We start from the raw sequence: 14,623 nt of genomic DNA, 5'->3' as shown, positions 1-14,623 counted from the left end.
ACAGTGGCAAATGGCAGATGCTTCAGAGGGAATGAACAGAACAGGGCAATTGAGTGATCCATGCCCCATTGTCCAGCTTCCGGCCGTCAGAGGCTAGGGACACCCAGAGCATGGGGTTGCATCTCCAGTCATCTGGTACAGAAGCTGATTTAAGTGATAGGTTACATACCACACATAGTAGTTCTGCAATTTCATATTTGAGTTCCTTTAGAAATCTTGGGTGAATATCATATGATCCTGGTGACTTATTACTGTTTATAATTTGTTCCAAAACCTCCTCTACTGACACCTCAATCTGGGACAGTTCCTCGGATTTGTCACCTAAAAGAATGGCTCAGGTTTGGGAATCTCTGTCACATCCTCTGCAGTGAAAACCAATGCAAAGAATTCATTTAGTTTCTCCACAATGGCCTTATCTTCCTTTAGCATCTCAATCGTTCCATGGTCCCACTGATTGGCAGGCTTCCTGCTCCTGATGTACTTAAAAACTAACAGCAAAAAAAAGCTTTAAGGCTTTTGCTAGGTGCTCTTCAAATCCTTTTTTGACATGCCTAATTATACTTTTACACTTGCCTTGCCAGAGGTTATGCTCCTTTCTATAAAAAGAAAAGAAGGACTTGTGGCACCTTAGAGACTAACCAATTTATTTGAGCATAAGCTTTCGTGAGCTGTAGCTCACTTTCAATGTTCCTCAAGTGTACAAAGGCCTCTCACAGTGCTCCGAAGAGCTCCAAGCCCAAGTAGATCGATCTTCATCTGCTTCTAGTTTCTGTCCGGGATAAAATCCATTCCCCTCTCATTGCCACAGCATTTCTGTCCAGCCTCATATCAGATATGCCCCCTAAAAATCTAAAACCAACTGTGCCAAAGTAAACTGGTTATTGTTACCCTAGCCTCTCTAAGATTTAGCGCTGCTTCAGCCTTCTCTATTCTCATGGACATAGCGGCTCTGATTTTAATATACAGCCTCTATGTCTAAAGTTATAAATTCAAAGGTTTGAGGAAGCTTGAAGGAAGGTTGAGGGGGCAAAGCCGAGACTCCTAACTCCTACTTAGAAACCACTACTTCTTGTGATGCTTCTGCCAGGTTCTGGTTCCTGCCTCACAGCTGGAGGCAACAAGGAGCTGAGAGCACAATCATAGCCAGATGGGGCAAAACCAGCCTGGAGGAGGCAGGCCAGGACTTAGCACTCATGAGTTTCACACAGGAAGTTTTTTTTTAACTTGATCCAGTAATACTGTTCTTGATAAGTAAAATGCCTTCAGTATTGATGACGCATATTGTTTACTGTGCTAGGCATAGACTGGAATATTTATATTTATTTTTTCAATGCCTTAGGTAAAAACAATTAAAACAATGCCAAGTACAGATGTTATTTTCATAAAAACTTCTCATTTCAAAACAACTGAATTTATATTTCCCACAAAAGGTTAAAATTACATGCACATATATGAAAGTTAATCAACAAAGATGCACAATAGTATATCAGAAGACTTTGTTAAAATAAAAATGGATACTAAACTACATCATTATAACAATGCAATTACACAGAACTAGAAAACTGACTCTGTAGTAAAATATAAAAATCTACAATTATAAATATAAATTTGGTCCATGGAATCACTATAGAAGTATTTACAGTAAGTATCAGGTTACTAGTCTAAGTCTCTACTGCATTCTTAAAATGTTGAATATTACAGAGAACAGTATTTTATTTACATTCTACTATATTAAAAGTTATATTTCTATCAAATGTATGGATTGCTATAAATACAGCAAGTAAATTGGATACTAAAAACATGACATGTTTATTTGTAGTTGAGAACCCCCCTACCATCTATAAATATGATAAATTTTAAGTTAAAAGTAAAGCCAGACAAATTGAAAACTAATACTGAAAAACATACCACAATTTCATTCTTAGAAACACTGTAAAATTCAATCAAGTTAGTCCAGACATAACAAATGTATTACAAGAAATCTTTCAAAAAAAGGCACACATTGTTATTGATGTGAGTTTGGAAGTAAAATCATATGCCACAAAAATAACTAATGTTTGAACAGGAGAAGGGAACAGATCATATAATAACTGGACAGATTTCTCCCTGCATAATTTAAAAAGGAAAACAACAATGCTAAATTCCAGGGATGTCTGGGGTGTGCGTGTGTGTGTTTGTTAGTTAAACTAAAGATTCTAAGCTTTCAGCTGCATTTCCATCAGGTAAAGCTGTGCCATTACTGTCCATGGATGCAGAAGGGTTTTCTTCTTGCCTTGTGCTAACAAGACTGAGGATAGCTTTGTACAGAAACTGGTACTGCTCCTACAGAAGAAAAGAGGATACGTTCAATGTGGTGCTCTAAATAATAATGCTAGATTATTTTGTAATACTTGTACACAAAAATAATGTAGCAATTGATGATGAATCAATTGGTGCTATACAGCCCCCCATCAGTCTACTGTGTGTAACTCATTATCTGATGTGTTAATTCTGTGACAAATAGCCCCCATCTGCATACAGTCTGTAACTCAGTATCAATGGCTGTTGTGCGTGTGCTCCAGGGGAGAATATTTTCTTGTGCATTTTTTTTTTTTAATATAAAGGGGTGAAATCCTGGCCTCACTGAAGTCAATAGTAAAGCTCCTATTGACTTCAACAGGGCCAGGATTTCATCCATAATGTGAAATGTTCCCATAACTCTGGAGTAATGGCACTGAACCTACTCTAGGTTTCCATTGTGTAACTGACAGCAGAATTCAGCACACAACTGTCATCTCTGTGTAAGGGCACTGTTGCCCCCTTACTAACATTCAGTGGGGGTGTTTTAGTTCATAGCTCCCAGTTCTAAAAAGGGGAAGGGTCGATGGGGAAGCAGGACCCTGAGACTGACAGTCCCTCGGAACAATGGGGAGAGGCCAATGCTCCAGGTCAGCCTGAATGACAGGGGGGTCAGGCTAATCAGGGAGTCAGGAGGCTCCATTCTCCGTGTGAGCTGGAATTGCCAGGGTGAGACAGAGTGGGGCCGAGCTAAGGAGAAAGCAGGGGCCTGAGCTGAACTGGAGAGCAGAGCTGGGCCAGATCCGGAGGGACCAGAAAAGCAGCCCAGAGAGAGTGCAGACCCTGTCCTGGGAGCAGAGCTGCAGCCCCAGAGCCAGAGGCCCAGCCCAGAGAGAGCAGACTTGCCCTGGGAGCAGAGCTGTAGCAACCAGAGCCAGAGGGGCCAGAAAAGCAGCCCAGGAAGCAGGTCAGTGCTGGGAGCAGAGTCACAGAAGCAGCCTGCAGAGCAGACCTGTCCTGGGAGCAGAGCTGTAGCAACCAGAGGCAGAGGGGCCAGAGAAGCAGCCCAGGGAGCTGGAGGCAGAGCAGCAGCCGTGCTGAGGCAGAGTGGAACTGGAGCTAAGACAGAGTGCAGCTGGAGCTGGAGCTGTGGCTGGAGCAGTCCGGAGCCAGGTGTCGTGAGCAGCTGGGGAGAGCGAGGGGGACCCCGGGCAGCAGGCCCAGCACAGGGAGACGCCTCAGCCAAGAGGCTCTGCAGGCCAGGCTTGGATCATAACCCCGACAGGGCGGGGACAACGCTGGGAAGAAGGGCCCTACCACTTAGAGCCTGAGAGCGTGTGGCCACCACCAGAGCGAGTGTCCAACCCGCAGCATCCCTGCAGCAAAGCCAGGGCCTGAGAAGGAGGCCTGGGACCTATAAGGGACAGACTGTGAACTGCCCTGACGTTCCAGAGACACTGTTTGTGATGTTCCCTGCCACAGAGCAGGGTGATGTGTTTCCTTTAACCTTTCCCGTTTTCCCTTATTCTTTTTAAAATTAACTGTTGATTAAATAACTTGCATTTGCTTCAAATTGTATATAATGATCAGTGGGTCAGAGAAGTGCCCAGTGCAGAGTACCCCGGAGTGGGGACACCCTAGCCCCTGTCCTAGGTGACCACAGCAGGGTTGGGGGTCGAGCCCCCCAGGAATCCTGGGCCCAGCCTTGTTGGGGTTACGTGGACTCTGCCAGACAGGAGAGTGGAATGGGAGTCCTCAAGGGCAGGGAGGCCACTGGGTAAAGGAAGTGGGAGTGAGGATTCAGATCCTTTCACTAGCCCACTTCACTGGGGTAGTGCAGAAGCCAGGAAAGTTCCCCGCAGTAGCGGGACTATCCCCCCGCTTACATCTGCAATGAATTTGTATCTGTTCCTACATGGACTTCACTGGAGATTTCTAATCTAATACTGTTTTACCCTTTCCAAAACCACAGATCAGGGCCTTAGTGGCAGTAGGAGTTCACTTTTACTAAAAATTGATCCTAACCATACCAGAGACATTCAGGTGATCACTCAAGGGTCTACCTGCAATGTTTGGGAGTGTGTATGTTTTCCTTGGTGAAATCAAGCCATAATTTGCAGATTATAGTGCAAGTTTTGTCATGGTATAGGAAGTGCTGCACTTTCTGACTGACAATTATTAAATAATAGTCTATCAAGTAGGCTTAAGTTCTTCATAAGAAACACTTTATTTTGGAAAGCAGTTTTGCTTTAACCAATGAAGAGATTCACACTGAAAAATGTGATTTTGCTGCTCTAACTCTAATTTTGCCAAAGATGATGCATATTTTGAAAAAATATACACAGCTGGCTTATTTACTTACAATGTCTGTGAAGACTCCTGGCCTCATCAAATTTATCATCTTAGCTACCTGATAAACATCCATGGAACTTTCATTTTCCAGCTGATGCATGAGTGTTGTTAGTGCACAGAAAGTACCTGCTGTCACTCCTCCATGCCTGTTGAAAGTTAAAAACACACAAAAGAAATATTTGTATGAACTGGGTCATATTCCCACAGCTGAAGAAGATACAGAAGCCCTCTGAGTGCATGGGGTGACATTCTGTGCTGCACCTCTAGGAGGTGTAGCACATAGGGAGGGTGGCCACTATGATGGCTTTATGCAGCTTTTGCACCCTTCTGATCCTTGGCTGCTTCAAGGTTACCAGTGTAATTTAGACACCCCTGTGGCCTGTTTTAGGGCAGCCTTCATGGACTTCCCTATGGGCAGCAACACAACCAGGAATCTCTGCAGCACTGTCACAACACAGCCCAAAGGCAAGCCCCTCTCGCTCCCACGCCTTTCCTGTGAGACCCCCCTACCCCAGGGCTTGTGAGGGGGTCCTCAGGAGGCAGCTTTGTGGCTGTCACTACAGTGCGTGCACTGAGAGAATCCTCCCACAGCTAGAACCAGGGCTGTTTAGTGCTCCTTTATGCTGCTCCTGCACTGTTTCCCATGGTAAAGGGGCCTGAGCAGGGGTGAGGATCTGACCCACAGTGATTTCTAAAGACCAGTGCCTAAACTGTGTATTTACTTCTCGCTATAATAAAAGAATGACACTAAGTTATTTAATCTCCATTGGATGGGAACTGGTTCATCTTTCAGATTAGTAAAAAACAAAGACTCCAAAAGAGAACATTCTTGATGCTGAGTCAAGTGTTTCTCTTGCTGATGCAGATAAAATAACAGGATTGTTCTGCTGCTTTGATTATTTGCTCTTTCTATATGCTTTAGGCCTAATTTCAGTGGATCAGACTCTTTATGAGAAATTAGCATGAGTGTGGTTGGATAACGGCGATGTATGTAGTATCCAAAGCAAAGCAAAAGTTACAATGCTTACTCATCGTGCACTATGATGGGTCCATCTCTGTTGGAACTTTCTTCTTTTATGATACTTATAAGTTCAAATGTTTTACTAATAGGGCTATCAGGATTTGGCCATTTTGGACACTGAAAATGCCTCACTTCAAGTACATAGTCATCCTAAAAGGAAAATGTCATGATTAATAGTTTTGCATAAATCTAACTCTTCAAAGAATAGACTGCTCTTGTATGGTGTCTTGTGGAGAGTTGTATACATGGTCAATGCTTAACACACAAAATAATTTCTACAATTTTCTTTCTTTTCTCCATTACAACAGGAAATTGGAGTTTCTTATGAGGTAACAGATGCTCCACAAATAACCTAGCAAAAATGTGACTTGTTTTTTCAAGACCGATATATCAAGTCTTAAACTAAATCCTAAGAGTGGAGTCTTGCAAGGTATTGACTTCTAGCTCCACCAAAACACTTACGTACAGGCTCAGAATTAAGCATGTGAGTAGGATGAAGTCAATGGATTAGGCGAGGGTGCTTAGTAAGTTTCAGGACTAATCCCTTAAATTTCTGGGGTTAATTTGGTAATACAACCACATTTAACCTAGAATTTCTATGACGTTTCTATGAAAATTAATAGGGCATTTGTATGATTAAAACAACAAGGCATTTTTGGTGTTTCTGCGTGTGTAGTTATTGTCTATGTTCTTGATGCTATAGCATTCCATTCATGCAATTACTATTACTTATTATTTGTATTATCATTTATTATAGCATGCAAAGGCCCTAGGGGGAGCAAAGCCTCATTACTTTGCACACACATAGGAACACATGTTCCATCCCTAAAGAGTTTACAATCTGTGTCCTGGATCCACAAAGATATTGAGGTGCCTAATCCCCAGATTTACACCCCTGTGAGATGAAACTATGCTGAAGTAAATTCCCAGTGTACACTAGCCCTTACTCTGGGCATCTGGAACCTATCTCCTGCCTGAGCCCCAAGGCGATCTACAAACTGGAGGGAGATACATATTCACACACCTATCTTGCCTGCAGGGCCCTGTCTGGTAGGCAAACTCAGACTGGCTAGCACAAAACAGCTGGGTATTGGGGCTCCCTTATATCCTTCAGCCCAGTGGTTAGGGAACTCACCTGGGATGTGGGAGAGCACCAGATCAAGACCTGAGGAGAAGGGATTTGAAGAGTGATTAAGTACCTATTAGGTGAGTGACCTGGTCACTGCTCTATGGATTATTCTAATGTGGGTCTCCCTCAGTCTCTCCGACTGAAGTTGTTCCACTTAAACAATTGTATAATGAAACTTTAATTGGGCCAGAGAAAAAGTGAAAATCACTATGCAGTCTACTGATTAGCACACTCTCCTGAGAGGTGGCAGATCCGTGTTCAACACCCTTCTTCTCAGAGTGGGGACTTGAACCAGGGGGTCTTCTGCATCCTGGATGAGTACCCCAACCATTGGGCTAAACATTATAAGGGAAGCCTAGCTTATACTCCGCTCCCCCTGGCTGTTTTGTGTGGAGCTAGGCAGCCTCTGAGCATGCTTACCAGCTCGGGTCTGCAAGGCAAGATAGGTGTTTGCCTGCCTATTTCCCACCAGAGACAGGTGCCTCCCGTCACCCCAGACTTCAGCATCTTCATGAGAGGGATGAGGTTTAGGATACACTTCTCTCATCAACATCTTCCATTGGCTAATTTAGGCCTTTCCCCAACTATTGTGCTGGCTTTTGGGGATCATGTTCTAAGCTGCCTACCTCTCCCCATTTGTTGTATAGGGCACCTATGTGCCTAATTAAGGCTTTGTGGATCACAGTCTATTCCAGTATTTTCTAATCACCTAAAAGTTAGGTGTTGTGAAGCTCAGGGGTGCAATGCAATAGTCCCTCTGTGAATCCTGGCCTGTGTTTAAAGGACCTCGCATATTCTTTACATTTTAAAGGTTTTAAAGTAAAAAAAAAACTTTAACACATCAAATCCCCACAAATGTACCACTTTAATGATGTTACCTGTGTAGCTTCTAGAATAAAGTCTTGGATTATAAGCTTTTCCTCACTAGACAGACACTTGTGTTCTTCAGCAATCATAGTAACTTTAAAGCTCTCACAATTTATAGGCTCGTCTTTGTTTGGCCAGTAAACAAATTCATCCTCGGCCTAAAAAAAAGCCACAAAGTTAAGTAATTTTCTTTCCAGTTCTCAAAATAAAACAATCCAATGTAGCTGCTTTGGTAGAGAAATAATGCAAAATGTATATAAGTGACAGTCTTAAAGTTCAATTCATGAATTTAAATTTGACATGATTAAAAATGTCTTTTCTTGCCTGTATATTAGGCACAATTTACAGTTCTCAGAAGTTGCCCTGATCATGAAAGCTACGTTAAAAGTCTTTCCCATTTATGAAAAGAATAACCTTTATAAAATGTTTGTAGAGAAAGCGAGACTGTAGATTTTCGTATTCACAGCTATTTCTCAGATCACAGAAGTTTCTCTCAAGCATTTGCATGACTGTCCTCCAAAATGCATACTCATACACTGTCCCCTTCCCATTCCTCAGGTCTTACCCAAAACATAAAAATAAAAACCCTGAGATGTTTCTATAGCATATGCCACTAGTCATTGAAGAGTGCATTAGCTCATTCTTAAAGTATACATACAGCTCCAACACTTGAGCATCTCTTTCAGTTTTTACTCAGATAAACTACTATTGTCTTCAGTTGGAGTTTGCCTGAATAAAGCCTCAAGAATTGGTCCACAGTGAATAACACAAGCTGACTTCCCATATGTTTCAGATCAGTACTATCATATTATTTTAAAAACTGTGTTTGGTAGAGCCTCAGACTTCAAATCCAAGTTTTCTGTTGATCTGTTTGGTGTTTTTAAATTAGGATACTATTATAGCCTACATTGGATCAAACCACAACAATTAGCCATCAATCTTACCATGTTCTGACTATCAGGAAGCATGACTATTAGCTGAGCATTATGGTCCCATATCATTCTCCAAAAATCCTTGATGGTATGTAACAGGGGATGCTGGGTAATAATGAATTCATTACTTTGATAATAACCCTGCAAAACAAAAACATCAGTCTGAGAATTGATGTTCAACAATATATATATTTAAAGGAAGCTTTTACTATACAAAGACAGAAGTCTAAAAAACAGAGCTAGGTGGTATTTCATGAGACTCCCAGGAATAGAAATGAATGTATGTCAAATAGAAAAGGAGAAAACCAATAAAAAACAAAAAATAAAGTTCATGCTTCTCTCCCTCCCCCCAAAAATGTACTGCAATCAACAGAGGGTTAACTGTGAACTGCCAACTCAAAATAAAAATGCATATTAGCCCAGACATATGTACTGATTGCTCTGCCCTAGCTAGGCTTCTGGAGGGACTGGGGGTTTGCAGCAAAAGAATAAATTCAGTTTCCTAAAATAATTATTCTCTCTCTCTGTGAAATCCTCTAGCACTTCCCTGCTTTATGAAAGAAAGCCCAGACATACCTGCCAAATGTCACTCATCAAGAGTGTCACTCTCACTTATGCCTGGTAAAATGTCATGCATAAGCAGGTCTGCAGGCAATGAGCAAGGTTTCCAGTCAAGTCCTCCTACCAGCTGGCAGAGGCCACTCCTAGGGCTTTTGAATACACAGCAAAGGCTTTCTCCTCCTCTCTCTGCCCCACTCACTGTCCTCAGTGCAGCACAGTGAGGCAGGATAAGGGGCGGAATAAATGGCCAGCACAGCGGACTCCTGGCCCTGAACACATTCCACTCTCGGGAGAGGGCCGTGGTGTGAGGCGGACAACAGCGAAGGGGTTACAAAGGAATCCATGGAAAAAATGGTGCAGGGGTAAAGCAGAAGGCGGGAGGCGACACTTTATGGCTCCTGCACACAGCCACTAAAACATTCATAGACTGGTCCCTGCACATGATCAGGGAGGAAGCAAGGCTATGGCTCCCCTCCCCCAACACATGGACACTGTTTTTGCCAGAATGATTCACTGAGGCCTGAAAAAACTTGGTAGCTTTCATTTACCTTTGAAGCTTGCCCATAATTTGTGCCAAATTGTACTGCTTTTAAAAGTGTTGTGCGTTCTTAGTGTATGCTTAGTCAAACTGTAACGTGTTTGAGTGGACTTAAAAACAATTCCAATGCAGCATCCACCATGGAAGAATGGCACATGTGAAAAATGAAAGAGAAAGCAGAGAATCCCTTCAAAATAAAGACTGTACCACTAACATGCAGATATGTCAACTCTAAAAATATATCTAGCAGTATAGAGTATTTTGCAGCAGACCAGACAATTTGACTTACCATAATATAGGAAGCATTGATGTAGTCTGTACCTTCACCAGATAGTGATGAGATACCCACTCTAGATCTTTCCACTGTAAAAGAAAGTTGTGAACTAGTCTATATGTTGTAAAGATCTATCAAACAGGACAAAACATCACCCAGCTCTCTACCTTCTTCTCCTAACAGTGGCGACTTAGGGCAGGTCTAAACTACCACTTGTGTTGATATAACGTACATTGTTCAGGGGTGTGAAAAAAGACACCCCCGAGCGACGCAAGTTACAGCCACCTAAGCGCTGTGGCCACTGGCGCTGTAGTAGCAGGAGACGCTCTCCTGCCAACATAGCTTCTGCCTCTCGCGGAGGTGGAGTAATTGTGCTGACAGGAGAGCGCTCTCCTGTCGGCAAACAGCATCTTCACCATATGCACTACAGCGGCGCAGCTGCATCAGTGCAGATGTGTCAATGAAGCACTTCTGGTGTAGACTAGACCTGAGTGTGACACATTCCTTCGCTAACATTACGTTACAGGAATCATGTACCCTCTGCCCCACTGCCAGCGAAAGCAACTGATTTGAACAAGCCTACCAGGAATGATTGATGATGTTCTGTTCTTTTCTCTGTTACACTGTTTCAGTGCAGTAGAATAATCACACTGCTGTATATTAGATTGGCTCAGTAGCTGAAACAATAAGGAGAAAGAATCCTATTACGGTACAATCAACAAAAGAGAGATGAACTGTAGAGTTAGTTTTATTAAAATCAGCTTACAGTAATGTCTTAATTAGATCAAGTCATTCACATTTTTAATATTAATGCTTTAATAATCTTGGCTTTCAAGGGAAAGGAAACGTGAGGGAAACATCCACTCTCTGATATTATTTGGTTTGTTAGAATTTGGGCTTCAACGTTTCCTCCCATTTACACTTGGGATCCGGCCTGTCATGTACTTGCAGCCATGCGGCACTGTTAGGGGATTCCCTTCTGAGCTCACCAACCCTTAATTTCTCTGAAAGGGTTATTGTTGAGCAATCTGAGGTTCTGCTTTCTCCCAGGGAGTGACTATGCAGCATTACAACCTCGTCCTACCCAGGAGCGTGGGACAAACTGTGAATTCCTGCTAATAAGCCTGGTTTATTCCTATTCAGTCATTAATTATATCGGAGAAATGCTAGTACTGTGCATGTGTTAGTAACATTTGCTAGTAAATTAGAGCACTAGTTCAGTTGTACCACATAACCCAGCAAGTACAAAGGTGGGATTTGTTTTCCTAAATCAAAATTCATTTGGAAAGGTAGATTTCTCACTTAATGGGCCAGGTCCACCCCAACTAACAAACCTGTGTCAGCCACTAGCACTTCAGCTGGATGCCACAAAGGCTGTGGCTGTAGCAGGGATGTGTTGGATCAGTGCATCCCCCATTTTCTCCATGCCATGTCTCCTGCCCAGCCAGTGCTGCATACTTTTGGGGCTGTGCTGGCTGGCTCTGCCTACCCTGCAAAGCAGATTGCAGGCACCTTGTACCACTACAACGCCTTCCAGGCAGTCGTTCTAGCAGGGACACTTCAGTAAATCTGGCCCAATATCCACCTTTTAGACTGTGTTTCCAGCCCTTGTTTTCCAAAAACATGGCTTGTTTGAGGTAGAGTTCATGATTAGGTCTTTTTACCCAACATGTGCTATGTATTTTTGTGCTACTCTGGATCTAGTCTCAGCAGTTATGAATAGAGAAAACTAAATCAGTGACTTCATCTAGTCTCAGACTTTTCAAGCCCATTGTTTACTTGTGATGGGTCAGAGAATGAAAATGACACTGCCCTGACACTTTTCATTTTGACATCCATGAAAGCTCACCTTGAATTGTTTCTCAAGCTTTGTCTTTCCTGTTGGTCCAGGTATTAAGAGAACATTAACATAGGCATGAATGTGACTGTCAAGAACTTCTGTTTCTTTACTGAGTATGGCTTCAACCAGTGCATCATGAATAAAGACGTACTGCTCCTAGTAAAATAGCAACAAACATCTTAGGTCTAACAATTGTCAGATTGCTCCCATGAACACCTTCTTTGGTTGAACTGCCACTGTTGGCTCACACCAACCTTTATATATGATTATGAATTCTTCCCATCTTACTGCTATGATTTAGTCTGTTGAAATTTTATTTAGTTATATAACTGCAGCGAACTCCAACTCGAGATGTGCCAAAAACTTCTTCAGATGGGGTCTGGGAGCCAGAATTTCCCTGCCGACTATGCCAATGACTCTCCATTAACTGGATACCATTAAAGAAAAAGTCTATCAGCCTTTGCCACACAGTGGTGTGTGAGGTACCACAGATCTTCTGTATAATTAGAGTAGGGATAACAGTGGTAACTATGATATTTGTTGGCTAATGGTGATCAGTGTAATTAGAGACAATCAGGAAGTCAAGCATCTTTTTAATTGTTTAAATGGAAGCAGTAAAGCCTGGCTTTCCAAAAATATACCATATGTATACTGTCTGGGCTCCTGAAGGGGGAGGCCTCTCAGATGTGACCACAACAGACTGTGTCCCTTTATACTGAAATGTAATATTAAAACCCAAAAGCCCAATAAAATCACACTGTGACCAAATGCACCCCTGTAGCCATGCCCTAGACAGCATTAGAATAACCTTTGTACAAAGTATGAATGCAGCTGTCCTTAACACAGAACCCCCAGAGTTACTGGCAGGTCCTCTGTTGAATTTTGTGAGGTCTGACCCGATGGAGGTAGATATGGAATTCACAGCCCTATCTTTTTAACAGAAAGTTCAGGCTATTAACTGATCATTTCCATTAGTCTGGTTACACAAAATAAAAGGCTCCAATTCTAAACTGCTCCAATAGAGTCTCATTCTCCAAGAATATGATATGGAAATTGTGCATATAAAGGGAAAAGAGAACATGGTGGCAGATGACATGTCCAGGAAAGAGGGCTTTGATTTCCTGCTTCTGGGTCGGCAGTGGCTAACCCTCTTTCAGCTTTATAAGGGGGGAGTTGTGATTGAATTCACCCCTGTATTCACACCCCACTATTGTAATAATCTTTGTGCTAAATATGTCTTGTGAGGTATCATCTGAAAACTAATAACTCACTGGTCAATAATATCACGATGAAATGTGTATAGCAACATTATATGTAAAGTTGTGAATTCCATCTGAATGATGTTGGTAGCACATGTTCAAATCCACGTAGCCCCAATGAGGCAGGAATGGTCAAGCAGGTCTTAAACAAAGGAATGTGCGTTTACCTCAATTTATATGTAAGTTGTAAACAGGATCCTCAGACAGGGAGAGGGTGGAAGACAGGAGACAAGGAAAATGTACATTTCAGCAAATAGAGGTGAGAAGAAACAATGTGCAACCTCTTTTACCACCATACACCATGTCTCCTTCTTTATTGTTTGAAAGAACTTTAACTAAGGATAACCTTCAAGAAAATGCATTTTGAAGAGTGACTGATCTATAAAAGTGAGGGCAAAAACACCTCAAGTTAGCTCTCCCTATCGATCTCTCTCTTTTTCATTTAAGAGCACAAAAGAAACAACCTTTGGACTTTAGGAGCAGAACCTGACCTGAAACTTGGTCAGCAATGTTACTGGAAACCTGTGGTAAGAATTTCACCTTGAGACAAGTCTAGTTTGTTAAGTTTAGTACTAGGAAGCATTTATCTTTATTTCTTTTTCTGACTTAATGCCTCATACTTGTACTCAGTTTAAATCTTCTTATACTTAAATAAACTTGTTTTATTCTTTAAGCAAAACTAATCCAGTGCTGTGAACTCTGTTGGTAACTCCATTTGGTATAGCAGACTGTTGTACGTTGACCCCCTCAGAGGGGCAATGGTCCTAATATGTCTGAACTATCCAGGAGAGGGCTGGACAGTGCAGAACACACATTTGGGGGAGGGGAATTTGGGACTGAAAGGGTATTGGGGTCACTCTGCAAGTAGTAACCAAGGCTGCTGGAAGCCAGAGTGTGGCTGGTGTTTGCTAACAGGCTGCTGGGATCAGTGTTGCTGGCAAAGAATGTGGCTATACACAAACACTCAGGGTATGACTTGCATGCTGGCAGACTGTGAAGGGACCAGGTTGGAGCTACTGCAGCAAAGCATTGTGAGGCACTCAAGTTTGCAGGGCAGGTGTGACACAGCCCCTCACTAGTCTGAATTACACCCCGAAATGTCATACACATATGCTATGCATGGCTGGTGTTGTATCATATCCCCATCTGTTCTGAGACACCTGCAATTCCTACAACCACAGGATGAGTTAAGAATGGAATGATAGTCTTGGTCAGAATTTTCCAACCAGCCTCTTACTGAGCTCTAATTCAGCTGTCTTCCTTGCCATCACAATAAGCTTCTCTCCCCCAATTGCTACGGCTATGATGTGTTCCCTCTCTCAAGCATTTTAACACTTGGTCATTTGTGCTACTTTCTTCTCTAGCTAAGGTATTTCTAAGGCATCCATCACCAGGGTATCTAACCACCAACAGCATCTGACTCCAGCTCTTGAGATCTGAAATAGACTTTCCTATCCCCTTCCTATTTATACTCATTGTTTCTCTTTGACATAACACCATTCTGCCTATCTTTGTGCATTACTGGTACAATAGCCTTTTTATAAATATCATTTCATGCTTCAATCCCGATTAC

General features: G+C 42.4%; 1 protein-coding gene across 5 annotated transcripts in view; it reads right to left on the bottom strand.

Annotated features, from left to right (window-relative positions):
• Positions 1 to 1,338: 1,338 nt before the first annotated feature.
• The window catches only part of PTPRZ1 (protein tyrosine phosphatase receptor type Z1), a 194,707-nt gene continuing 181,422 nt past the window's right edge, over positions 1,339 to 14,623 (bottom strand). For 2 of the 5 annotated variants that reach the window (XM_073328200.1, XM_073328201.1), the window contains 8 exons: positions 11,801 to 11,947; positions 10,535 to 10,628; positions 9,967 to 10,040; positions 8,591 to 8,719; positions 7,658 to 7,804; positions 5,658 to 5,800; positions 4,640 to 4,775; positions 1,339 to 2,322 (listed from right to left, as the gene is read on the bottom strand). In XM_073328200.1, coding sequence (XP_073184301.1) covers positions 2,182 to 2,322; positions 4,640 to 4,775; positions 5,658 to 5,800; positions 7,658 to 7,804; positions 8,591 to 8,719; positions 9,967 to 10,040; positions 10,535 to 10,628; positions 11,801 to 11,947 — 1,011 coding nt within the window. In that variant the 3' untranslated portion in view covers positions 1,339 to 2,181. Of the gene's footprint in view, positions 2,323 to 4,639; positions 4,776 to 5,657; positions 5,801 to 7,657; positions 7,805 to 8,590; positions 8,720 to 9,966; positions 10,041 to 10,534; positions 10,629 to 11,800; positions 11,948 to 14,623 lie in introns of those variants that run through there. The other 3 variants (XM_073328202.1, XM_073328203.1, XR_012156806.1) reach the window with 2 other exon arrangements.

The sequence above is a fragment of the Lepidochelys kempii genome, chromosome 1 (assembly GCF_965140265.1).
Source record: "Lepidochelys kempii isolate rLepKem1 chromosome 1, rLepKem1.hap2, whole genome shotgun sequence".
NCBI lineage: Eukaryota > Metazoa > Chordata > Testudines > Cheloniidae > Lepidochelys > Lepidochelys kempii.
The sequence above is the reverse complement of the archived record's forward strand: the minus strand, read 5'-3'. Positions and strand labels throughout refer to the sequence as shown.